This window comes from Eucyclogobius newberryi, unplaced genomic scaffold (genome assembly GCF_026437365.1).
Source record: "Eucyclogobius newberryi isolate DKJ021-1_F unplaced genomic scaffold, fEucNew1.0.hap1 SCAF_8, whole genome shotgun sequence".
In the NCBI taxonomy this organism is placed as follows: Eukaryota; Metazoa; Chordata; class Actinopteri; order Gobiiformes; family Gobiidae; genus Eucyclogobius; species Eucyclogobius newberryi.
The window spans coordinates 21,485,846-21,512,904 of record NW_027316500.1 but is presented as its reverse complement, the minus strand read 5'-3'; the positions used below and the strand labels follow the sequence as shown (position 1 = coordinate 21,512,904).

The following is a 27,059-nucleotide window of genomic DNA, read 5'->3' as shown; positions in this document are numbered from 1 at the left end:
CTGCACTAACTTTCTATTGGTGGGCCCAAGTTACAGATCAGATCTGTGGAGGGGTGAGCAGAGAATGTTTTTCAAGACATATATTATAAATAAAAACATGTAATTGAATAAATGCTAGATGGATAAGTTTATGCTGTGGATTTAAGGCAAAGTAATAACTTCTCCATTGAAACAAGCAGGTGGTGGATCCCACACCAGAAAAGCTACATAGTGCATCTTTAAGTAACGTTTTAGACTAAAGTCACACATTGTTTTGTCCAGCCCACTGTCTCTTGTTGTGAGCCACGGAGCCACTGTTGTGTAAAATTGATGAGCTTGTTCATGGACTGCTGCTCCAGTCGTGTGGAGTTTCTGTCAGCTGATACGCTGCAGGTTACACACATGGACTGGCACGTAGATTCTGCCATGATGGATTTGTTGAGCTGAGCAGAAGCTGTTTAGTTAAAAAATATTATCCTACTACATTTTAGAATGAGTGCACCATCATGTGGGGGAATATAAATAGCAGTGTCCATGGCCTTGTGCCACTATATAAACTGTTTATACAACGTGCATAATTTATCCACATTGGACTTGAACCAGGATCACTGCATACACACATCAACCGGCCCATGTCTCTGTCTTTGGGATGGCTTCATTTAAGCCTGTTTGGGCTTATTTTGTTTATAGCTGAGATAGTAGTGATAGTGATTTGTGAGAATAACAGGTGCCAGAACGCTTGTTGCACTGCATGTTAAGAGTTTCCATGGTACTCTTTAATCCTATATAAAGGAGGCCTATCCTATTAGGCAGCAGGGTAAACGTGTGTGACGGGTCACTGTGGTGTATTTCTGTGCACAGGAAATGCTTGACCAATTACACCTGCTTTCTATAGACTACTACTTTGGGCCTTACTCTAATTGGGCCATTTTAGGATACAACTTAAGCCCTGCGCTTTAATCACATCATCTTATCCATGTTTAAGGTGGGCCTGCAAAGTGTGAAGCCTTCCATGAGCCACTTGTAGCAGTAGTTTTGAGTGTTTATCGGAAACAGCTGTTAATGACATTAGTTTCTGTATCTTTGATTGTGTTATTTGAGCATTATTGGACAACTGTTGCCGCCGCCCTCCCAGTCTGTAATGCTGCCTGCCTGAGAGGAGCCTGAGAGGAGCCTCAGAGGAGCCTGAGAGGAGCCTGAGAGGAGCCTGAGAGGAGCCTAAGAGGAGCCTCAGAGGAGCCTCAGAGGAGCCTCAGAGGAGCCCGAGAGGAGCCCGAGAGGAGCCCGAGAGGAGCCCGAGAGGAGCCCGAGAGGAGCCTGAGAGGAGTCCTGAGAGGAGCCCTGAGAGGAGCCCGAGAGGAGCCCTGAGAGGAGCCCTGAGAGGAGCCCTGAGAGGAGCCCTGAGAGGAGCCCTGAGAGGAGCCCTGAGAGGAGCCCGAGAGGAGCCCTGAGAGGAGCCCTGAGAGGAGCCCTGAGAGGAGTCCTGAGAGGAGCCCGGGAGGAGCCTGGGAAGAGCCTGGGAGGGTTCAGGAGTCTCCACTGTCACTCTGCTCCGGTCTGCGCAGGGTGAAACCACTGAGGCCGTGTCTCTAAATCCAGGCAGATGAGCTTTGGTTGAGCCGTCTCTACTGGGGCAGTATTAACCTCGGTGCTGCCGGTTGCGTCAGATGTATTGGACTACACATTTTGACACTTTTGTTGTAAGGAAAGAAAAGGCTTTACATTTTAATGACTTACCGTGGTGAAGTGTAATAGAGCAGTGTAATGCTCCACCAGCAGAGTTAAGAGCGCATCGAGGAGGAAACATTTTCCATCAGCAACAGTCGCACTGAGTGGATAAGTCACACTGTTATCCACTCTCTGGATTTACCCTTGACCTTTGTGGAGTTTATAAAGCTGAAAAAGGCACTAGCGTTTGATATGGCTGCTGTGGATAAAGGTATGATGTTTGGAGTTGTTTTATGCTGGCTAAAGAAATGTGTGCGTGAAATGCTCAAAAGATAGGCTTCATTGTTGGAGAAGAGGAAAGAACCATTACACGTTTTCTAAGCGTGATCGGGACAGTAATAGATTATTACAAAACCATATTCCTACTCTTACACTTTGTATTAGCCGACATAACGTTACATGATTATACCGTGTTCCAAGCAGGATATTAAGTTCATATATAAGTGCATTGATGTCAAAGCAGTGTCACAGCAATGAAGCCTCGCATCCTGCTTCTGCTGATCATTCTAGCCCTACTATCCTAATGACATATTGTTTTTTTGATACTGTTTATTAATAGAACTACAAAAGTAGGACGTGTTTTATTTTGAAAGTCTGTGTCGGAAGCGTGCGCGGGTGCTCACGCGGTGCTGCCCTGCCGTGTGATCGGAGTGCGGCATTATCGCAGGCACGGGGAGGGGCTGCGGGGAAGGAGCACAGTGTTGCAGGCAGGACAGAGCTGGAAGATGAAGGAGAAGGAGAAACACGGTGCCCGCTCCAGCGGCTTTATTGAGCGGCGTGTCATCGTCCACCGGTCCGCCGATCGAGGTGCGCCGCGTTTCTGCGTCTTTGCCGTGTCCGCTGGGACTGTGATGGCTCCGTACATAGATGGTTTTTGTCTTTGAGTGATGCGAAAAGAGCTGCGTTTGGTTTTACACAGAGATCCAGATGTGGCGCAAAGTGCTTTTGATGCCGCATATTTTAAACGTCACCGCTCGTGTGGTAAAGCTGTTTGCCAGAGCCAGCGCTGCGAGATGGTGTTTTGTTATGATCCAGTGAAATGCAGCCTGTGAAAGTTGCAGTGGGCTATGCAGTGCACAATCAATAATGCTGAATAATGACTTTATCTAAAAGTACTAACAGCAGATAAGTAGTAGGATATGATGACATGACGGGCTTGTTTTTCACCCAGTCTCTCCTGGATTGTCCTGTAACTCTGGTCGTTACCTTTGCCAGGTGATGATGCCATGACGGGGGACACAGACAAATACCTGCGGCCCCAGGACCTCAAGGAGCTTGGGGATGACTCTCTACCTCAGGAGGGTTATATGGGCTTCAGTATCGGAGCTCGTTCAGCCAGGTAAGACCCCGTGACCCCGGACAATAAAGATGTAGCAGAAGGTTTTATCCATCGATTTGAAAAAAAAAAAAGAAAAAAAATATATATATATATATATATATATATATATATATATATATATATATATTTGTATTAATCATTTTATGTATATACGGTCAACTTTTTAAAATGTACTTTTCCTACACTTATACCTAATACATTTTATTAAACGTTTAGCCCAATTTGATGTGATTCCAGCTGACAAAATGATTCAGCATTTAGTGGCTTTTTCATAAACAATCCAAACTGCTGATAGTGTCACAACTTAATCTAGAACTTTAACAACAGGGAGTTGTTTGGAAGCATCCTTTGTGACACACTGCACAAACTGTATGCCATTGTAAATGGTTCAAATTTGATAACAGTTTATTAATATAATTTTATTTCATGATTTATTATGCTTAACTTTTAATGTGATGAAAGCAGATCTAGACAAAATAGTGTTTAATAATGTTACTTATTCACATCTCCACTCATATTACCATGCAAGACAATCTTACACCATATACATAGAAACACAAACTTCACGCTTCAATATTTTTGAATTACTTTGCTTTTCACTTCAATATTTTGCTTTTCTCCTTCTTGCGCCCTTGTCTGTCATTTTAGCCCTAGAATCAGGTAAGAGTTGCTGCAGCAGTTGTAGTAGTTGTATACATAGGCACTAGCATTGAATGTCCTTTTCCATTAAGTATTGACCCATAAACCCATAACTCATTTCACTTAATCCATATTTACAAACTAACACTGTCTCGTGTTTCTGAGTGCTGTGTTTTTTTACTTCCTGTCTCGTGTCATTTGCTAGTTTGTCCATCAAACTCATCCCAACCATGTTCCTGTTCTTACACAGGTGTAAAAAGGAGGCACTTTACTTTTTATTTCCATTTATTTTAGTATTACTCAAGTGTAGTTTTTATTTTCAGTTGTATGGATGAACTGTTATTTTGAAAGTTGTTGTTGTGGTTGTTGTTGTTGTTGTTGTTGTTGTTGTTGTGGTGGTGGTGTTGTTTTGTGAGTGGCTCGCATCGTAACTTCCAGGGATCAAAAATCTTGCCTTGCACACTATTTAATGAATTGGGTTTAATATTTGTTGATCATTATGAATTGCTGACATTTTTTTCAGAGATGGAAACATAACCAGACCTGTATTCAGACATTTTAACCTAAGGAAGCTTAAAGAATATAAAACTGAGAGGTCTAGAAAAAGAAGAGAGCTGTGCAGAACAAACAATTTGAGAAAAGTGGAGGGGAACCAGCATTGATATAGAGTGATGCGATCACGCCAGCCGCTCCATTTAGGCTGCCCGGAGTTGCTTGGTAACTTGGATGGAGGGTAAGGCAGGCCCGCTGAATAAAGGCCTTCTCTCTGTGCTGAATGTGTACCCACGCAAACATGCTGAGCTCTGCATTTTCCCCTCTGTTCACACACACACACACACGCACGCACGCGCGCACGCGCACACACACACACAGACATACATAATAAAGCATGCAGTTGTCAGTTTTGAATCTTTCAGACAGCTTTCCCTTTTTCTAACAGTCAGATGCAGAGGTCCAGTGGCTGTTAATGCTCAACTCCTTTGGTTCCGACCTCTGGCTGAGCTAATAAAATTCCTGGCGTGAAAAATGTTCCAAAGACCTGCTTTTAAATGCGAAGGTGTCTCGATACACTCAGTCATAAAGTACACTGCAGCAAGACGAAAAGCGAGTGCCGGGTTCTCTTCTCCATCTCTCTAAATGGTCTAGGTCAGCTGCTAATCTTAGACCAAAGGAGCACAGACAGAACAGGCAGTGAAATTACACAGACTTCTATCTGCCAGGGTTCAGTTCAAAAAGATTGTTAGTTTTTGTCAAAGGTTTTCCGTGTTAGTTGAACTTTTGTCAACAAAACATTAGCCTAAAAAGTTTAGTCTTGTGTCCCTTTTTGCATTATTTTAATAATTATCAACTACTCAATATCCCTTTAGTGTCTAGTTATATCATACAGTAATTTGGTTTGCATTTACAGCAGTTTACATAATGTTCGTACTTACCTTCTGCGTCCTTATCTCTTCTAATGCAAACAAACTGTCCTCCCTCCCATTTCCATCTCTGAATATCCTTTTGCTAGTCCTAAACCGGCAGCCAGAACCTTATTTCTTCCTTTCACTGTGGAGTCTCTGTCCACACAGCCTCGTTCCCTGGAGGTTGCATGTAATAATGGACTTCTTGCTTTGTGTTTTATTTTGTGTTCCCGTAACTTCTTGTTGCCTGCGGCACCGGGTTGCGTGGTAACCTATAGCCTCCGCTCCTTCAGTTCGGATAGGTCCAACACACTCAACCGGAGCTCCTACGCACGGGACAGTATGATGATCGAGGAGATTTTGGCCCCCACAAAAGACACGGTAAATACAATTTTCCAAAGTGTTTATTCATTTATGAACCGTGTCCTATTTCCACAAAGTCCATCTTAAATGTTAGTGTTACTGACATGTTTCCTCTTCCTTCTGTATCTTTTCTTTATCTTGTAAACATACTGAGTTATTGCATACAGGTCATGGGAGAGACAAAGCTGATGATCTCGAGATTGTGCTGAAAGTAAATCAGTAGAGAATACAATAAAATGAAAATGTTCAGTCATACTGGGGATAATATCATTATAGCTTTAGGACCGAGCAAGCTGTTTAATAGAATGATGTTAATTTCAGTTAATATGAGTAAATAGGGGCTGTATATTTAATGTTATCACAGTTTATCAATTTATTCCCTTTAAATATTATTATTGCCATTTCCCAACATGTTGTATGGATCTCTCCTCTTCCTAAAGCTTCAGAGTGTCTGTAAAGACATCTCCTACTTGGTTGACCCCCTAAACAAGGTATACATTGTTGCCTTAGTCATTGTCGTCATTTGTTTGGTCTCATGTTGTTCATACAGTCAAAGCAAAAGGGGGTCTAGCTTCCTTTATCACTTTTTAAAATTCAGATGGGTCTCAAGGGTACAGCATCAGTCATTTCAATCATATGTCTTGTGTATTCATGTAGGTTTTTTCTTTTTTAAATTATGGTTTAGGTGACAAATATGAAGCAGTTCCCATTTGATTCTCATCTTTCCATTCTGCACAGTTTGTGGGTTCTTTCCTGTGATCGGTTTTACATCTGTTGTTTTGTCCCTTGATGCCTGTTTTCACCAGCACCTCGCTGTGACGAGGGATTACAACACTGAGTGTATGCGGCGCTACAGTTGGACTCCGGACATGATGGACCACAGCCACCACACAGTGTCCAGTCCCATTCACTCCGGGTGAGTACCGGCTGTTACTCTGACTTTAACTTCGACTTGTGCAGACTATTAGGTTTGATTTATTAAATGTTTTATTTCTGCCAAAATAGAAAGGGCAGGCAGCCTAAATATATTTTGAAACACAGTTTTTGGACACAGATTATGTTCTGGTTCACTGTAGAGACTTGCAGGATACAATGTATTGCAGAAGTATTGTGATATGCTGTAAAGTCCTGCGTTAGAGTTTTTCCCTCTAGTGCACACCAAAACAAGACATGCTTTATCCATGGAGAAGAATATTACACTTTGCCCGCCATAGTAAAATAGCTGGATTAATTACAAAGTTATAAAGCATTTAATTCTGTTGTGTAGTTTTCACTGTGTATGTCTCATAAAGAGACAGAAGATAGTGTGCCTCCACTGTTTTGTGAGAACACCTGTTTTCTCCAAAGGGTCGATATTCGGCAGACATCTGCAGTGCTGGTACAGGTGCAGAGCTTTGTGAATGCAGTTCTCTTACTTTACAACGTTCAGAAATACATTTAATATATGTTTATTCCAGAACAATATAAGCCCTGTTGTAAGGCTGTATTTGTCATTGTAATAGCTTAAAATATCAATATCAAGTATCAGTAACAAAATTATTATGACGGTGGCACTGTATATGAAGTTATTGTTGAGATGATTGTGGGGTTTGTGAAACCATGAATATTGTTCCTTCATATGAGTTTGGCTGGTGATGTTTTATCTTCTTTAAACCATTCTGAAGCGCTGCAACTCCATGAAACTTTTAAATTATTCTTATCATCATTGTGTGTGCCTCTAGGATTACGCCAGCTGGACATGTCATTAAACTCAACATTTTTCATTCATTGGCTTTGGACATAAATACCTATAATAGGTGTTTGAAAAGCTGTTGGGAATAAAAGAGAGCATTGTTGCCATGTAAAGGACACCTAAAGTAAGGTTTTCAAGGGTTGTCTCCTGCATTGTTCCCATGTGTTTCTTTGCAGCCTGTCCTCCCCGCTCCCTCAGTATGACTCCAGGTGATGACCGAGTCCACTGCTCTTACCCATGATGCCACAGTGATGTCACTCCCTCTTATTTGATCATTCTCTTTTTAGACACTTCGCATTTCCATTTGTGTGGTTTGGTGTTTCATCTGCAATGCGTAGATTAGATATTTTTTATTCAATGTATTTTAGATATTCCTTTTGTTTTGTCATCAATACACAAATACCACATACAATACATCTACTCACTTCAACCATAAAAATATCTAAACTTGACATAATATTTAACCTTTACTTGTGCAAATCTTCACAGCTGTTAAATATTGTATCACTGGAAGCTTTAGAGTATCTGAAACTTTGGCAACACCTTAAGCCCCAAAATTTGAAACTAAACCATCTGCAATTACACTCAATGTTTAGTTTCACAAATTTGAATGTTTTTATTTGGGGCACTTTATGGTGAGAAATTGACATATTTCAGAACTCAAAAGCTCTCTTTTCAAAATGTTTCAGTCTATCCTTATATTTGGGTGTACTCTTTCTTGATCTTTTGGGTGTACAGTGATCACAGCATGGGATCTGTCCTCACCTGTGTCAGTAGTGTGTTTTTTATTACCGCCTCCTCCATGCCCTGTTTGGTTGCTCTAAAGGAGTTGCTTTGTGCCTGGCAGGTTTTTGGTCAGCTTTATGGTGGATGCTCGAGGTGGATCCATGAGGGGCAGCCGGCACAATGGCATGCGCATTATCATTCCTCCCAGGAAGTGCACAGCACCCACACGCATTACCTGTCGCTTGGCCAAGAGACACAAGCTGGCATACCCCCCACCCATGGTGGAGGGAGAAGGCCTGGTCAGTCGATTGGTGGAAGTTGGGCCAGCAGGAGCACAATTTCTTGGGTAGCTGGATCTAGTTTGAACTTAATCTAAACATATTATAGTTATATGGATGCAATTGTATGCTAATATTACATTGCTTTTCAGCCCAGTTATTGTGGAGATTCCACATTTTGGTTCGATGCGGGGCAAAGAGAGGGAGCTTATTGTTTTAAGGAGTGACAATGGTGATACCTGGAAGGAGCACCAGTCTGATGCCAGACCAGAAGACCTGGTTGAGCTGCTAGGTGGAATGGATGAAGGTAAATTCAAATCTGCAAAGCATAGACTTATATAAAAAATAATGTGCACATCTATTTTTCATATAAGACTTAAATGCCTTGTCTGACCGTGTCTTATATTTAATAACAGGCAAATGACATGCTAACGTTCTTACCAAATTTGATTTGTTTCTATGTGCAGAGCTCGACAGCCCAGCTGAGTTGGAGAAGAAACGCATTTGTCGCATTGTCACAAGAGATTTCCCTCAGTATTTTGCTGTAGTTTCACGGATCAAACAGGAGTCCAACCACATGGGCCCTGATGGAGGTCTGCTGTCCAGCACCACAGTAATAATGGTCCAGGCCTCGTTTCCACCAGGGGCACTGACCAAGAAGATACGGGTTGGCCTTCAGGTACCTCTGACCCTAATCTTCTCAAGAATATTATTTTATCATTATATTATGGACAAGGAAAATGACATGTAGTTTAACTTGTTTCATCTAGGCCCAGCCAGTGCCTGATGACATGGTGAGAGCAGTTCTTGGTAACAGAGCTACCTTCAGCCCCATTGTCACCGTGGAGCCCAGAAGAAGAAAGTTCCACAAGCCCATTACCATGACGATACCTGTTCCTCCGCGATCAGCAGAGGGACATCCGAGTGGCCAGAGAGGGGACGCAGCCCCTTGCCTACGCCTGCTCTGCAGCATCACAGGCATGAAACTCCCCTCATTAGAAACAGAGAAAAGTCTTGTGATTTTTTATTATTAAATACGCTCTTCTATAGGAGGCACATCTCCAGCCCAGTGGGAGGACATCACAGGGACGACACCTCTGTCCTTTGTAACAGATTGTGTCTCCTTCACCACAAACGTATCGGCCAGGTAAGGATTTACACATCATTTGTTTCAAGGTTAAGTGGTTTTGGTCTGCATTACCTCTTTGAAATGACCTGTGCATTTGACTAAACGTGAACTTTTATTAGTGGGTTTGTTTTGAGTGTTTTCAAATAAACTAATTTGGCTCCAAAATTTTAATCATATGTTGAGTGAGTAGTTTGACATGGCCAAAGCAGTGTTTAATTTGATTATCTTGTTGCAAAGTGATCATGTCACTTTCATATATTTACATAAACTAGCACCGCTTATGTGAATAATCATTAAAATGTGAAATATAAAACATTGCACTTAATACCATTTCATAAACTGGAAACCCTTTCCCTAATGTCTTTTTTAACCTTGCTCATAGGTTTTGGCTCGCAGACTGTCACCAGATTCCTGAGACGGTGAGTTTAGCGTCTCAGTTATACCGGGAGCTGATCTGCGTGCCTTATCTGGCCAAGTTTGTGGTGTTTGCTAAAATGAACGACATTGTGGAGGCTCGGTTGCGCTGTTTCTGCATGACAGATGACAAAGCGGACAAAACTCTGGAACAGCAGGAGAACTTTGAAGAAGTAGCTCGCAGTAAAGACATTGAGGTGAGTTTGCTCAATATAAACCTCATTAAGTGTTATTATTACATATGAATTATAAAGCAAGTTAAAATAAATGTTTTGCTAATTATTTTTTTAGGTGCTGGAGGGAAAGCCAATCTTTATTGATTGTTATGGCAACTTGTCCCCATTGACTAAAAGTGGACATCAGCTGGTTTTTAACTTTTTCTCCTTCAAAGAAAACAGACTTCCTTTCAATGTGAAGGTATACTACACCTAACACATATGTTTTATAGCAACACGCACTCACTCACACACCTTAACTTTTATTCAAACATGTTTAGGTTTTTCTATGTCTTTATTAAAACTTGATTTATTGACACATGTATTTATTTATGTATTTTAATATTTATGTATTTTCACCGGTTCAGCAAGTACTTTCTTTACGTATGAAAACAAGGAACACTGACATTTTATTTCTTCCAGATCAGAGACATGGGTCAAGATCCTTGTGGCCGCCTGTCTTTCCTGAGGGAACCAAAATCCAGTAAAGGTCTTCCTCAGACAGCCATATGCAATTTGAATATCATACTGCCAACACACAAAAAGGTAGGTTGCTTTTTTGGATAATGTTCTTAGGTTCCTGCCATCCCATCCTCATAAATGAAACAAAGAAATGGGAAAGCAACACAGCCATAACATCAAGAAAAACCATTGCACTTCATTTTGTTGGGAACAACTGCCTGCTGCTTGTGTCTTAGTTTTAAGCTTGTGCCAGTAGTAAGACCCCACATCTACACATGTCGTGTTCTGCCTTTTATTCTGTTCCCTTGCTGGCTCAATTTGGTTACAGAAAAGAAATGCAGAAATGTTGTGGTATTCGTTGATCACAAGTTACTAAATTTTGCTCTTGCTTTTTATTTTGCTGTTTTTACTTTTTGTCATTAATCAAAAAGACTTGTTCTGATGCTCTTGGTTGTTTTTGCTGCTCCATTTGCATTCCCTGTATTTAATTTTGTCCTCCCCGCTCACTATAACACCCCTGCTCTCCATGTCACCTCTTTCTGCACCTGCAATGCATCTTGGGAAACCACAGGATATGGATTCTGATCCTGATGATGAGGTAAACTGAGTCTTCATCATCACACAAAAAGCTTGTTTATCTTTATGCTGGCTTGACCGCTAATGCTACATTTAATAAATATTCTGTGTGTTTTCCAATTGTACTTAAATTGTCAAATTATTTCTGTGCAGTAGCCCAAACAAATGAGCCTTTGGACTGCAGCATGCTTATTTTTACACAGCTATGTGTGCTGAATGTGATTTCCTGTAAAGCATCAGTGGAAATTACAGATGTCACATCATTAGTTAAATCTTTATTGTTGTCCCCTTTCCAAGTTCAATGGAATCTTTTTTTGTCTCAAATCATCTTGTATCAAATTCATTTTATCATACATTTTCATGTTGCACATGATGACACCATAGTTTTGAACTTTAAACAAAAAAGAGAAACACACATGAGATGTATGCCATAAATGCTGCTCCCAAGAAGAAGAAAAAAATCACAGTGAATATAATTCATTGCATATAAATACATTCAATTAATTTTATAAATAAGAGTGAGAGAGCAGTAATTTATGCAAACAGTTATTCTTATGCAAGGACTAACAACACTTATATATGCTATTAAACCAGAAACTAGATTTTAAAAAAACAATTTAACAAAAAAAAACATTCATCATCACATTTGCCATCTTTTTACGTTAAAGCTTTTTTTGTATTTTTTGTTTGTTGTTTCAGACTGAAAAGCCCGAACGACGTCATACCTTTGCCTCCTTAGCTTTGCGTAAGCGCTACAGCTATTTGACCGACCCAGCTTTGAGTGAGTTTTCCCTATACATTCACATCAGATCATACGTTTGTTTTCCCAAATGTAATTTGTAATTTGATCAGGTTTATTGAAAAATGTTACTATTAATACAAATAGGGACCCATGACATTTGATAACGGTCATTGTCAGTCATTTTCATACATTTGCATGGTTTAATGTTATGCTTTGCTTACTACCTACCTCATTCCAAAACTATCTCTGTTTCATCTGTCTGTATTTGTGGAATCACTGGGGCCATTTTTATTTTTTATTTTTAAATGAAATGTTATAATTCATGTTCAATAAAGCGATTTTAATGTTCTTGTTCTATTAAACCATCTCACTCTTATTGGCTTTGTAAATGTGTGCAGCTGTATATGATTGTGATATTAGGTTGCACTTTACATAAACGTTAATGCAGTATATTATAACATTACAGGTTTGTGCTAACAAGCCAAACATGTTTTTTTATAAACAAGAATCCCGTCTAATAATAATAATAATAATAATATAATAAGAATAAGAATAATTGCATATTATCAAAACGTTAGATCTTTCCGTTTTTATCCCTGTGGGCACTACCCAACAGGCATGCATTCATTTTTGGCCCAATAGTGTTATTATATTATTAATATTAAGGTAATTATTTGTAAAGTGCAACCTTATGTTATTTTTACACAAAAAATGTCCTTTTATATATAGTAATGTGCTTTGGTTGCTATTTGTGGAGTCCTCTGCAGCATGTCCATGAGAAAATGCAAAGTAAAGATAAAGTCAAATAAGCACATTGAAAGTCAATAGAATTGTACTTTTTGTCATTTACCATTCATTTTTTTCTTTGCATTTATCAATACCAACATTGACTTTTTTGCTACTTTTATGCTGAACCTACCTCATTGTGTATGTTGTATTGTATTCTTTAGGTCATTGTCATACCATCCTACACCTACATATTAGATATATATTTTACCATTTGTTTTGAATAGAAATGCTTATATTGGAAATACTGTTTCTGACTTACACAATTTCTCTTTCTTTTTTGTATGTTTCCTTTTACGTTACTTTATGTTTTATTTTATTTTTGACTTATGTTTTTTTTTTTTTTTACTTTGATTTAACTTATTTTTGAAGAAACAACTGATCGAAGCTCGCAGAGAACACAATCTTCTGGCTACCCTCACAAACCTGTCATTTCAACGAGATCTTATCAGGCGTGGTCGCCTGTTCCTGTCACCCTCCAAACCAAATCTGGGTTTGGCTCCCTCTCCAGTTCGTCATCCAACACGCCCTCTGCCTCTCCACTAAAGTCGGTCTGGTCTATAAACTCTGCATCCCCTATCAAAACCAACATCCCAGGATCGCCAGCATCTTCAGCAAAGTCAACTAGTGACATGGCTTCACCTATCCGCTCCTACAGAACTATCTCATCTCCCATAAAAACTGTAATACAGCAGGGTCCATACCCAGTTACCACCAGTCCTTTGGCATCACCTGGCAAAAGTGTCTCAGACCACATATCCATGAAAGGACTGGCAGCTTTGTCTGCAAGAACCTCTTCCATAATAGGATCTGGAGTAAATGTTCTTGAAAAACCACCTATTGACAGTACCCCACCAACCTCTCCCAAAACATCTCTCAGTATGTTCAGCTCACCTTTGCCCTACAAGACAGTCATTGGATCCTCGAGTTGCACATCTTCTCCAATAAAAACAGTCCCTGGGCTTTCTTCTGTCCGAACACTTGCAGACAACACTGGACCTGCAAGAAACTTGTTTTCTTCTCTGTCGTCACCTTTTAAGTCTAACACAGTCCAGAGTGCCGCAGCATTAATTAATGGAACAGCTTCACCTACCCAATATCATTCTCCTACCTCAAGCTCTTTACTTGCAAGTAGCCTGCAAGAACGAATACAAGCAACCACCAATGCAGCAACAACGAGTGTAAATGCTGCCTTTGACGAGGTAGAAAAAACCTTTAACTCTTGCTCTGCAGGCTATGGTACATTAAAGTCTTTGTCCTCCTCAGCATCCTCCTCGTATCAGTCCATTAGATCATCAGCTTCCAACTCTTTGTATGCCTCTCTGAGAATTCCACCTATTACCACCCCTGCTGTGACTTGCAGCACAGTTACTGTCCCAGTGTATTCTGTCATAAATGTGCTGCCAGAGCCCCAGTTTAAAAAGCTCCCTGAAGTGTCTAAGGCAGCCGCTGCTCTTCTGTCCCCTCGTAAAGCACCCCCTACAGAGCTCAATGCTCAGATGCAGTCCCCATTTGCCAGAACGCTTTCCCCTGTCAAATCCCATCTTTACTCTGCTGGCCTAAAATCAAGCACCACAACATCACTGTCATCCAGCCAAGAGATTTTGAAGGATGTAGCTGACATGAAGGAGGACTTAATACGAATGTCCGCTATTTTACAAACAGATCCAAATTCAGTAGGCAGTAAAGGCTATCAATCCGGTTCACCATGTGAAGCTCGAATTGATGATGAGGAGCCATTTAAGATTGTAGAGAAAGTAAAACAAGATTTGGTTAAAGTCAGTGAAATACTGACAAAGGATTCAGTCAGAGATGGAATTGTCACCATGTCTAGAGGGTCATTGGATGACATACAGTTTTCCAAAGTACCAGTGGAACAGCCCCCAAGTAATTGGAGTTTTCCGCCTAGATATGAGACAGTGGTTCCTCAAGCTAAAACCAAAACAATTTCAGACAGAGACTTTAACCTCTCCAAAGTTGTTGACTATCTTACTAATGAAGTAGGTAGCACTACTTTTTCAAAGATGCATGACTCAATGAATAAAGCAGATGAAACAAAAAGGGAGGTAGATGTAAAAGAAAAGCAGAAACGTGTTCTGAAACCAGCAGTGGCAGTTCAGGAGCATAAGCTCAAAATGCCTCCTACGAATATGCGTTCATCACCTTCAGGAGAGATCAGTAAAGTAGCAGATGCACTCTTTGTAGCCGACACAGTACTTGATTCACCTGATGATATCTCACATGAACAGGATAAAAGCCCACTATCAGACAGTGGCTTTGAGACCAGAAGTGAAAGAACACCCTCTGCTCCACAGAGTGCTGAGGGCACAGGCCCCAAGGCTCTCTTTCAAGACATCCCCATACCCCCAGTGATCACTGAGACTAGAACTGAAGTGGTTCATGTGATACGCAGTTATGAATCTCCAGAAGATAGCAAACAGCCAGAAGACACACAGCACCTCAGATATGTTGAGTCAGATTTTAAAGGTAATCAAAACCAAACCCCATCTAGTCCAGAACAAAATAAATGCTATCAGATAAAACCCAGTCCAGATGAGGACCCAATGGGAAAGGGTATGAGACTTAAGGAGGAAACTCACATAACAACCACTACCAGGATGGTGTATCACAAACCACCTGGCAAAGAAAGTGCATCTGAGAGATGTGAAGAAACTATGTCTGTACATGATATAATGAAGGCATTTCAGGCAGGCAAAGACCCCTCCAGAGAACTAGCAGGACTTTTTGAACACAAGGGTGGCAATGATGAAACATCACACAGAGTGCTTGAGGATCTTAGCTCCAAACCTAAGGTAGAAAGAATTATTGAGGTTCATATTGAAAAGGGCAATAAAGCAGAACCAACCGAGGTTATTATAAGAGAAACCCAAAATCATGGAGAAAAAGAACTGTATTATTACCCAGGATGTAGACAGGTGGAGGGTGAACCTGAAGAATCACTTCCAGTGTACCTCGACTCCCCTAGAGTTAACACCTCTGTTTCACAAGAGGAGGATAGTCGCCCTAGTTCAGCTCAGCTCATGGCTGATGATTCTTACAAAACATTAAAGCTACTTAGTCAGCAGTCAGTAGAATATAATGAAGATGGTTCATCTGAGCTCAGGGGAGAGTCTTATAATTTTGCAGAGAAAATGCTTCACTCTGAGAAGTTTGACCAGTGTCACTCTGATACAGAGGAATATTTGCGAGACAGATCTCGATTCCATTCCCCGGACAGAACTAGTCTTAGTGAGGGAAGGCCAAAGACAGAGTATGTCTTTAGGTCATCACGGAATGTGTTTGATGAATCGGGAAGAATGACCAATGTGGATGATAATTTTGATAAACTTACTCTTTTGCAATATTCATCTGAGTCAGGTAGCCCAAAACAATCCATATGGATGCGAGTATCAGATGATGCACAGGAAAGAGAAAGAAAGCAGCTTATGTATGAAGATAGAGTGGACAGAACAGTCAAGGAGGCTGAGGAAAAACTTAGTGAAGTATCACAATTCTTTCGTGATAAAACAGAACAGCTGAATGATGAGCTCTCATCTCCAGAGAAGAAATCACGCAGGTCAGACTTCAGGGAAACAAGATCAGGGCCCAGTTCCACACATAGCAGCCCTGAGCGACCATCTTACAGAGGCAGTGGGGAAGAGTGGAGTCTAGAGCGGCTCCGAGACAGATTCAGCTCAAGTGACAGGAAATGTGCAAGCCTGCCTAGTAGCCCAGAGAGGAGAGTGCTGCTACAGTTTAGTGACACAGATACAAGAAAACAGGGTGATATGAAGGCACAGGGAACTACAGGAGAGAGTTCTAAGCCATACAAAATGTCTTCCTCAAAAGTTAGTGCAGTAAGGCTTAAGTTCGAACAGGAGGCTCAGAAGAATGAAAAATGTTATCAGGGTGGTCAAAATTCAGGCTCTCCAATAAGGAAACTCCAGGACAGTAAACTTCCTGTCTATCAGATATTTGCTGGTTCGAATACTCTCAAAACTCCAGATAGTCCTGCAAACCAAAGGAGGGGTCTAGATAGTGAATCAAATAGATTATCTCCTAAGCATGAAGTTGGTGTTAAAGACCATGATGACAAAAGAGTCTTCAAGACTTGGGAAAGCCAAGGTTATGGTAATTATAAACCCCAGTCACCCAAAATGACACACACCAGTGTTCATGATCGTTTAAAAGATTCTAAAAATAGTGATTCCCAATTACAAGAAACAACCCAAAAAATTATTTATACTGAATTTGTTAGAGAAGATCCAAAAAGCGATGATGGTCTAAAAAAAAACTCGGAATCACAAATTCCGGTAAGAAAGTTGGGTAATTTATCACAAAAACAAGAATCCTCTCAGTTGTCTGAAAAGATAGGACCCCACATATCTACTATAGCTAGAAATCAGGCACACAATACCTCTGAAACCAGCAAGTCTAGTCTTGGGTCAGCAGTAGTAAAACCCATCGAGTGTTTAGACAGTACTCAGAGAAATGTAATGTGTAATGGGGAAGTTGATCAAGTAGAGTATTTGGGGAAAGGCACCCCTGTTGTTGTTACAGAGGGCTACAAGGATATCAAACCTTTACCTGTTTATGTTAGTATCCAAGTAGGAAAACAGTATGAGAAAGAAACGGCTTCAGGTCAGCTAGGAACATATAAAAATATAGTGAGCCATGAAAGTAGAACCGTTCATGAAACAAGGGGTGCATTTTACACCGTCAAACAAAAGCCATCTCCATCTCCTCAAGGTAGTCCAGAAGATGATACTCTTGAACAAGTGACCTTCATGGACAGCTCTGGAAAGAGCCCTGTTACTCCTGAAACCCCAAGCTCAGAAGAAGCAAGTCTAGCTTCAAGGACGCCTGATTCTGTAATAGGCTCAATGCCTGGTATGCCATGCACAATACCAGAAGAGTCTGAGGAGGAAGAAGCCAAGACCCAGGTCTTCAAAGAACCTGTAAAAAACAGATCTAAACCAACTTCTTCTGAAAATGCTAGCAAAATACTGGAAGAAGGGAGAACTTGTTCGAAAGACAAAAGAGTGGCATATATAGAGTTCCCCCCCCCTCCACCTATTGAGGCAGAGCAGTCAAATCCAGAGAAAAAAGCCTCATGCGGTTCATCTGAGGCAGAGACAGAAATGATTGAAGTCAACCTTCAGGAGGAGCATGACAGGCACCTTCTAGCTGAGCCTGTGATCAGGGTTCAACCACCATCACCAATTCCCCCAGGAGCAGATCATAGTGACTCAAGTGATGACGAGTCTGTGTTTCACCCCATCCCTATAAAAAAATATACCTTCAAAATTAAAGAAGAGGGAGAGAAACGTCCAAAACCCAAAAAATCTGAAAAAAATGGGAATGGGGGTAATGGTGCATCAAAAGAAGATGATACTGACCTTGAGCAAAATGGCAATGATCAGTCAATAACTGACTGTTCTATAGCCTCAACTGCTGAGTTTTCACATGACACAGATGCAACAGAGATAGACTCTTTAGATGGCTATGACCTTCAAGATGAAGATGATGGATTAAGTGAGGATCCTAAAACATCCAGTCTCTCCAATGATCGAAAAAACACTGACCGCTCATTCAGTCAATCAAAGCTTGAAGTCATAGAGGAGGAGAAATGTGAGGAAGCGTCAGACGATGGAAAGGCAAAGACCAGGTCATCCAGCACAAAAGACAGCGAAGATGAAAAAGATTACACTCTTGAAGGAAGGCACCCAGATAGAAAGGCAAGTGCAGAGAACTACTTTGGATACCAACTTGAAGAAGAGCTGAACTCGACCTTTAAAACTGTTGCCACAAAAGGTCTTGACTTTGACCCCTGGTCAACCAAAGGGACTGATAATGAGGGACTGTTTGAATCCAAAACGAAAGATGAAGATCCCAAACCCTTTGGTTTATCAGTGGAGGACAAGTCACAGGCCACAACACCAGATACAACTCCCGCTAGAACTCCAACTGATGAGAGCACACCCACTAGTGAGCCTAACCCCTTCCCTTTCCACGAAGGGAAGATGTTTGAGATGACCCGCAGTGGTGCTATTGACATGAGCAAGCGGGACTTTGTTGAAGAGAGGCTTCAGTTTTTCCAGATTGGTGAGCATCCCTCTGACCCTAAAACAGGGGAAAAGGGGAGAGGGGGAAATGTTGTGGGGGTAATGTCCTCTCCAACAAAAACGGGAGATGGGATGGTGAAGGTAATAGATACCATTAACAGCACTACACCAACAACACCAGCAACAACAACAACAACAACAACAACAACAACAGCAAAATGCAGCCCTGAACAGTCTGGCAGTGGCACTGGTTATACTGGTAATGGTGCTGCTGCTTGTGAAGCCATAGCTGAGACTGCCTCCTCATGTACAATCACAGCCTCCAAAGTTGATTCTAAGTTACGCACCCCTATAAAAATGGGCATAGCTGCCTCAATAACTGTGAAAAAAGACTCAGGGGATCACAGTGACTCTAAATCTGAAATGTCGGAGGGACAAATGGTGCCAGAGTATATTAGCATAGAGAGTACAGATCAGAAGTGTACAGATGATCAATCTAGCAGACCCACAGACCCCAAAGTAGACAGGAAGGATTACCCTTCGGAAAACTGCAACAATAACAATAACCTTGAGTCATCTAGTGTTCTGGCCAACTACATTCAATGTGGCAGTGTGGTGTTTAATTTGCAATCCTCGTCCGAGCCCACTCTTCAGAAAGCCAGCAGAATAGAAACACTCAGTTGTAAAGAGAATGAAGAAAAGGTGGCGGAGCAGCAAGAGCAGGCCCAAAGAGGCGAAACAGTTAAAGACACAGAAGTAAAGCAGCTCAAGTCCAGACTTCCAGTAAAAGCTTCAGGATGGTCATTTCACACACAGGGAAAAGCAATAGGCAAACAGAAGCCCAAAGGAGCTGTAAAGATTGAGGTTAAAAGGAAAGGAGAGCCAGCCATAGCCAAAGTTGAACCCAGGTCTAGAATACCCATTAAAGATGTTAAAAGGACTGCCCCATCCGCCACACCGAGCCCTAGCTCTCTAGGCTTAGTTCGTGCTAGCTCACAGCCCACAAGACAATTGCCGACAGAAAGGAAAGCTATAGACTTACCCTCAAGACTGCCTCTAAAGGACAAGCATCAGGTTAACAAAGTAACAGCTGTAGGAGGATGTAAACAGGAGAGACAGGAAACTCCTAGTGATGTTTGTAAACGCACCATCGAATACTTTAAAGACATTAGCGGGGAGACGCAAAAGTTGGTGGACCGCCTTTCAGACGAGGAGAAAAAGACGCAGACAGAGCAGTCGGAGGAAGACAGCACCTCCCGGAGCACCTCTCTGTCGGACGCCTCCCAGCCCTCCCAGCCCTCCGGCTCATCCAGGTCTGGTAGAGGTCCGAGGGCTGAGGCCGGGGCCGCGTCTGTAAGGGCAAAGGTGGCGGCGACGGACAGGGCCTCCGGCAGTGAAAGGAGCAGAAGGAGTAGGAGGACTGGTGGGAAGGAGGGCAGTCAGGGACTCACAGGGTCTCGAACACCTCCCATCGCAGAGATCAAGCCTAGTTTGTAAAATTTTCACACTATGTTAAAATACATCTATATTTATATAGTTCACTTTTAGTTGCATGACTTTGTTGTGATCATTAATGACTGGAATGCCTGTGGCGTGTCTACATATTATGTTGAAACAGTTCTGTCATTTAAATTTATGTTTGTCATTGATGTAATGTGAAGTGTATTGTCCTTGTTGCAAGATAATTTTCCTGTTCCTCTCTCTTAAATCCCTTACCAAAGTGTAAGCATGTTAGTAGTAGTAGTCGTGACTGGTCAACTGGCACAGCCAGCCTCTAGTTGGGCAATTTATTGGTCTGTCTGTCAAGGCAAGGGGGGATATGGAGTCAGTGTATTGTTTTTGCTATTATAAATTGTCGGGGTGTTGAGTGGAAACCAAAAGCACAAAGGTCTTTTGCATGCCCAATATATTAGACTACACAAACCTCTTTTTTCCTGTAGAAATGTCATATTATTTGTTTTGTGTGATCTTCATGACTGTTACTGCCTGCTTAGAGATCACATATCCAATCACAGAGCACTTCTAAAACATACATATTTTGTCATTTTGTCTAATCCATTTCTGGCCATTTTGATAAAATAGTGTGTATTCACTGTCATTGTTACTATATTAATTACAATAATTATATTTTATTACAGTGTATATATTTTACAAACTTTTTCAGTTGTTAAAAAATGTTTTTGTTGCATAGAACAATTATTTTCTGTTCATCAGTGACTTTTAAGTGATACTGACAAACAAGTGGCCAGAAAAGGATTATTACATCAAGTTTGTTTTTTCTTATGCTTTGGTAATAGGTGTAATTGAGAGAAAGTCCTAATCAATATTGTCCCTTATCAGGTCCTCAGAGCCCATGTGAGCGCACAGACCTGCGAATGGCTATTGTGGCTGATCACCTGGGACTCAGCTGGACAGGTTAGCTGAGTTGAACAAATAAATAGGTTTGTAGGTGTACAAACAGAATTAAGTGGGGTTTCTGTTTTTCCTATGACAGAGTTAGCTCGGGAGATGAACTTTACTGTGGATGAGATCAACCATATCAGACTAGAAAACCCGAACTCTCTAACAGCACAGAGTTTCATGCTGCTAAAGAAATGGGTCACCAGGGAAGGAAAAAATGCCACAAGTAAGGCCATATTTCATTTACTGATCAGGCTGAAAGAAAACTTTATATTTTTTAATGAATCAATAACAATGATTGTTTCTTTATACAGCGGATGCCTTATCCACAGTCCTGACAAAAGTCAATCGGATGGATATTGTCACTCTACTGGAAGGCCCAATTTTCGACTATGGTAACATTTCAGGCACCAGATGTTTTGCTGATGATAACGTTTTCCGGGATCAGGCTGATGGTAAAGTTTAGCTTTGTTTAGCTGTCAATTAATAAAAGGATGACCATTCTTGACATCCCTATTAGTTTTAATCGACCTGCTTTTTATTCCTCTGTACCTGCAGTGTAGTATATTGTCATACATAGTTTTAGATGCATGTTTTAACATAAATGCTTTTAAATGCTATTGGCATTTATTTAACCCTGAAGTTTTACCACTACTTGTTTGTTTCTTTTAGTCCTCCTCCAGTACCTCTGAGCCCTTCTTGAATAGATGACAGTCTCTTTTGCTGCAAAACTAAGCTGCCTCTACTCCTCTTTGTTGTACCTGCCTCCCACCGCTTCCCACACCAGTATTTAATGCTCATGCCAGCACAGAACTGCTCTTAACATAAGAGTCAAGTTTTGCTGAAACCTCCCCTTTCCTTTTGCATTCCTCGCAACCCTAAAACCTATTGTCACTTGAATCTAATTGTTTGTCAAATCATGATGCTCATTCTTTGTTTTTCTTTTCTATTCTTTCTTCCATGGTGTTCTTTTCCAAAGTTTCAATCATTATTCCTCTTATTCCTGGTAGTGCCGCTCCTATAATTATTCAAACATCTAGTTTGTTTTGTCCAACACCAACCCCTACTCCCCCACCCACCCCTACCTCCATCGCTCTCAGGCCACGCCGCTCTCTTAGTTACGAGTCCTCCATCTGTCTGAAAGATTTAGCACCAGCAGCATTGTTTAAAAGTCCTCTTGCTCCTTTAACTCTCTCCCCAAATACATCTGATCCACGACAATCTGGATCCTTCCCATTCTCACCACACCCTCCCTCCCCTATCCCACTGATCACCTCACCCCTTCCCACAACTCCTACTTGTCTTTCTCCATCACCCGTTCTTTTCTTTGCAGTCCCACCATCTCCTACACCATCTCTGCAAACAGACCCAGCCCACTCTTCTTTTACAGTTTTCCTTTCTACCCCTGCCCCCGATGTGCTCAAACCTGACTTTGTACCCAATTCTACCTCTGACAAGGTGTCTCCTCCTGTCACCACCTCCCCAAGTGGAGAATCTTTAGCTACACAGCTGCCCACTTCAGATCGAGTCTCCCCTGTGTCTGTGGTTACTCTCCCAACTACATCTGCCTCTGGATCATGCTCTACTAGCCCCTGCCCTTCTTCTCCGCCGCTTCACCCCCTGTCCCCTTGTCCTTCATGTCAGTGTGCACCCCCTAACCCACCTCCTACCACCCAGACCCAGCATGACTCTTCTAAAATAGAGATATTTATTTAGATAATTCTGGTGTTGTCTGTCATCTATCTTTGAGAGCATGGGTTGCATATTTCAATTCTAAGTTTTAACAGTTGAGTGGCACGCTTTGTCTATTAACATGGCCTTATGCCTTATGTGGGTACAGACGGCCTTATGTCTGTACCCACATGTTGCTCTTTAATCAGATTACCTCATTACAGTACATGATTGATAACTTTAGTTTGCTTGAACTGTAGATGTAAATTTGACCACTATGTCACATGGCTGTATGACACTAGATCTACTTTTAAACTGTTTTCCCTAATTATTTACTATTAAATATTATATATAGTATTTCATGTCCACAATGGAAAATTAATGAGACATTTTAGTTAAGGCTATCACAATATCAAATATTAGTGTTACAATTTACAATTATTAAATTCTTATAGGCTAACCAAACAACAGATAAATCCTGCATTTTCTTTCATTTCCATGGTTCATAGATGATCATGAACTCAAGACTTTAGGTTTCCATACATAGGAGAAATAAAACTTTTATGTTGGACAACCGTTTTTATTTATATAATGTGCTCTACATGATTACCATTGTTATGGTAACCAACAAACATATATAGATGAACTTTCATTTGCACAGTTGGAATTAAGCTTGTAACGGTGTAAATGATATGTTCCTTGAGATGATTTATGTGTTGTATTTTTACCTGATACACCATGGCCTTCATGTGTCCCCAAAGATAGAAATCAAGAGGGGAGAGAGCTGGGAAAAAATATACATTACACATTTTCCTATGTATGGAAATTGTAGATTGAATTGAATTTAGTTAAATGTACTTCTAAAATCGTCAAAATATTATTATTATTTTTGTTCTTATGATTATATTGCAACCTGAATAAGCACAATTCTTGACATCCCTGTTTTTATTTGAATTATAGTTATCTACATGCTTTTGTTGTGGTTCCCTGGTTTCTAGTTTGTGGGTCTGTTCTTTGTGTAGCATGCTTCAGCCTGTGTATGTCGTCCTGTCACCTACAGATTATCAGAGCATTCTAGCGGAGCTGCAGTCCCCTGCCGTACTACTTCATTCTAGTCCCAGCTTCCTGGAGTCCGACCTCCCAGTCACTCCCAGCCCTTCTCTCACCCCATCTCCATCTCAATATTTCACTGACGCAGACCCCATGGTGCCCCCACCCTACAGCTCGCAGGTCGATGACGCAGGCGGAGATAGCCCCCCCCAAAGTCCGCCAAGACCCTCCCAACTCGCCCTATCAGCCCCCGTCTTTGAACTCCCCGATCCCCTTCTATCACTCGTCCGAAAGCCGCACATTGCGCTGAACGATCAGCTTCTTCTGAGTGAGGAAGAAGATAAATCCTGCCCACAACAAATCCACAAGCCCAAGACACACCTCACCCCTGGGCTGTGTGAGCCGGACATCGACGTGGCTTTCTCCACATCTTCTCCATCGCTATCATCCATATCATCCATTACGCCATCAACTCCCGAAAGAGTTTACATAGGAGACTCACCTATGTCTACTGTTCACATATTTGCCCAGGAGGATATATGTTTAAAAGAAGGTAAAACGGATGTGACAGATGAAACAGAGAAAGTTGCTGAGAAGGTCAGGGCAGAGTTAGAGGGTAATATTGTTGTCGAGAAGTGGATAGAGCAGGAGCTTATCCAGAATGTGGAAATTAAATGTGAAATGGTCACACAAGATAAGATGAAGTTGGCTAATGAAATTGTTTTGGAACTAAAGGAAGGTTATGCACAAGATTATGTGGATATGACAAAGGAGCAGCTTGTTCTAGAAGGAACTGTGTGCAGAGTTGATGAGGTAAAACATGTGCTGTTTCCCTCAGAGGAGCAGATTGTGCTCATAAAAACAGAACATGAAGTTAAAAAAAGCATCCTAGCGGAATGTGAAATAGAAGGTATTGATGGAAGAGAGGACGTCGAAGTGAAGGGCGGTAATGAGGAGAGTTTAAGTCAGGATAAGTCAGAGAAAAAGCAAAGAGAAATCATTGGAGATAGTGAAATAACTATAGAAAAGAGCCAAGAAGCCAAGGATCTCATGAAAAATGTGGAATATCTGGCCACTCACTCTGCACCTCACGTGGATGAAATGGATTGTGAAACTGTCAAAGAAATGAAAGCACAAGAAGCTCCTGCGCCAACGGAAGTACTGATGGACAAAGGCTCAGAGGTGGAGGAGGACAGCGAGGAAACAAACAGTGCAACTATCAAGAAAATGCTCCGCCAGGTGGAACAGGCAGAAAAAGACTTTTGTTCACTTTCAGGTTGGCACAGTAGTGACTCGTCCAGCGTCAACGTGGGGCCGCCAACACCAGGACGTAGTGTCAGCTCGGACCGCCTCGACAAACGGGAAAGGTAAGTTACCAGAAGAGTACACATTAATCTTATTTACTGTCATCTCAAAACAGGGCTCTAATCTTTCATTATAAACTCTGCAGCCACGAGATCTCTAGTGAGTCCATCACTTCCTCGTCCAGAGGCGAATCAGGCAGGTCCAGACAAAACGGCAACAAAGCCAAGCACTCACCTCAGGACATCTCATCACAGTCTTCGAATGTCAAAAAAGAGGAGGGGGCTGTTGTTTCAGAGAAAAAAGTCCAGGTAATTTTTGATTTAATTATCTTCATTTGGTTAATTTAATTTGGTTATAGCCATCTTGTTGCGGGGAGCCATGGAGCAACATTGAATTTTACACTTACACAACTTAACTTGTATTTACTGTAAGTTATTTGGTTCATGTTCGTGACCATTGTTTTTGCAACATTTGCCCAAACTTCACATCATAACTCATGTGAAATCAGCTGACTGACAATTTTATTTCCATGGCAGTGGAGCTCAACTGAAGACTCCTACTAATATGGAAAAGTGGCACACAGAACCTGGTGCTATGTACTTATTGTTTGTCTTTTTTCCCTTTTGGCTGTTATTTTGTCATGCATTGTTCCCAAGCGCAACTCTCTTAATGTGCCAGTCCAACACTAGCACACCACAGGCTTGGTGATAGCTCTTTGTGTTGACCTAAACGATGCTTGTGTGAAAATGACCTTGTTGTTTTATTTTTGTTCAGTTTTGTGTTAATCCTTTTTTTTATCAGCGGGTTAATGCAGATTCTGGCTCAGACGAAGAACAAACTGTAACCACCAAAATCTTCAGACGCCGTATAATTTTAAAGGTACACTGTGATCCTGATTTGATGCTTTCTGGTGAGGCCTTAAGATGCTTTACTTGGGTAGTGTTTTTGTGGTGGTGGTGGTGGTGGTGGTGGTGATTGTGTGCTTTTTTGCCAAGACAGAATTTGGCAATTTTTTCTATGCATTATAGTCCCTCCTTCTTTTCTTGCTGTGATGATTACATTTGCAGTTCATCTCTCTGGTGGTGTGGGTCTGCCAAATATTCAAGTTTTATTTTTTACTGTTAATTTTACAAACATTACAGGGGGAAGAGGCCAGAAATATCCCAGGTGAGAGTATGACCGAGGAACACTACATGGATAGTGATGGTAACCTGATCAGCAGAAAAGTAAAGTCCAATTGTTTAACTGATAATATCTATTGCAGGAGATTCTGCTATTATCTAATGTGTTTTTAACCCTGTTTGCTTTGGGTAGGTTATCAGAAAAGTTATCCGCCGGGTTTCCACGCCCACACCAGACAATCAAGGCAGTGGCAATGGAGTGTGGCGTAGGAGAGACCCTCTGCACAGCCCTGCTCTGACTGAGGAGTGGTCAGAGGACGGGAATAGTTTGTCAAGGTTGAAATCTTTTTTGTGTGTGTCAGAACATGTGCATGAGTCTTATCCATCACAGTGGCAATCTCTTAACTTTACCAAGCAGTATTTCAATTCATATCCATGTTTTACTTTAAAGGGGCATTATTTTTAGTTAGAGGGTCCAAAGCCTTCTTTTTTACATGAAAATATGGAAAGAATTGCTTAGGTAAATTGAAATCACATGGAGAAAGAGCAGTCAAATATCTCCTGTAATTGGTTGAATAGCTTTATACTATTCCACTATAACAGTTTTATGAGACAACCAAGTGAAGGACACCTTTAACAAAATTGGACCACTGATTTTGTGTATACACTTGGAGTCCATCATTCTATCCCTTTCACTCTACAATAGATTTTTGTATTGAACTTTTTTTCTATAGGAATGATCAGATCTACAAATACATGCAGGATAATTGAATGGAACTGATATGAGAGACACGCTGTACAAGACATGTTCTGATACATTTACTTTGGTGAAGTGAAATATGACTTTGGGTTTGTTTGTGACCATGAAATCTTGGTGAACCTAATCTGTTCTTGCTGTGAGTGATTAACATGTTTTCTCATCTTTTAGGTTATTAA

At 41.2% G+C, this 27,059-nt stretch overlaps 1 protein-coding gene across 14 annotated transcripts in view; it reads left to right on the top strand.

The window, feature by feature from the left end:
* LOC140351322 (ankyrin-3-like) overlaps window positions 1–27,059 on the top strand; it is a 65,540-nt gene that overhangs the window by 36,138 nt on the left and 2,343 nt on the right. For 3 of the 14 annotated variants that reach the window (XM_072437111.1, XM_072437112.1, XM_072437113.1), the window contains exons 23-47: window positions 2,923–3,046; window positions 3,695–3,706; window positions 5,367–5,469; window positions 5,892–5,942; window positions 6,258–6,367; window positions 7,360–7,392; window positions 8,031–8,255; window positions 8,340–8,494; window positions 8,655–8,866; window positions 8,958–9,165; window positions 9,238–9,334; window positions 9,699–9,927; window positions 10,022–10,147; window positions 10,369–10,491; window positions 10,979–11,005; window positions 11,683–11,764; window positions 12,884–20,065; window positions 20,917–20,991; window positions 21,071–21,202; window positions 21,291–21,431; window positions 23,708–25,064; window positions 25,148–25,310; window positions 25,804–25,881; window positions 26,145–26,228; window positions 26,317–26,459. In XM_072437111.1, coding sequence (XP_072293212.1) covers window positions 2,923–3,046; window positions 3,695–3,706; window positions 5,367–5,469; window positions 5,892–5,942; window positions 6,258–6,367; window positions 7,360–7,392; window positions 8,031–8,255; window positions 8,340–8,494; window positions 8,655–8,866; window positions 8,958–9,165; window positions 9,238–9,334; window positions 9,699–9,927; window positions 10,022–10,147; window positions 10,369–10,491; window positions 10,979–11,005; window positions 11,683–11,764; window positions 12,884–20,065; window positions 20,917–20,991; window positions 21,071–21,202; window positions 21,291–21,431; window positions 23,708–25,064; window positions 25,148–25,310; window positions 25,804–25,881; window positions 26,145–26,228; window positions 26,317–26,459 — 11,272 coding nt within the window. Of the gene's footprint in view, window positions 1–1,753; window positions 1,919–2,305; window positions 2,515–2,922; window positions 3,047–3,694; window positions 3,707–5,366; window positions 5,470–5,891; window positions 5,943–6,257; window positions 6,368–7,359; window positions 7,393–8,030; window positions 8,256–8,339; window positions 8,495–8,654; window positions 8,867–8,957; window positions 9,166–9,237; window positions 9,335–9,698; window positions 9,928–10,021; window positions 10,148–10,368; window positions 10,492–10,978; window positions 11,006–11,682; window positions 11,765–12,883; window positions 20,066–20,916; window positions 20,992–21,070; window positions 21,203–21,290; window positions 21,432–23,707; window positions 25,065–25,147; window positions 25,311–25,803; window positions 25,882–26,144; window positions 26,229–26,316; window positions 26,460–27,059 lie in introns of those variants that run through there. The other 11 variants (XM_072437122.1, XM_072437121.1, XM_072437119.1 and 8 more) reach the window with 10 other exon arrangements.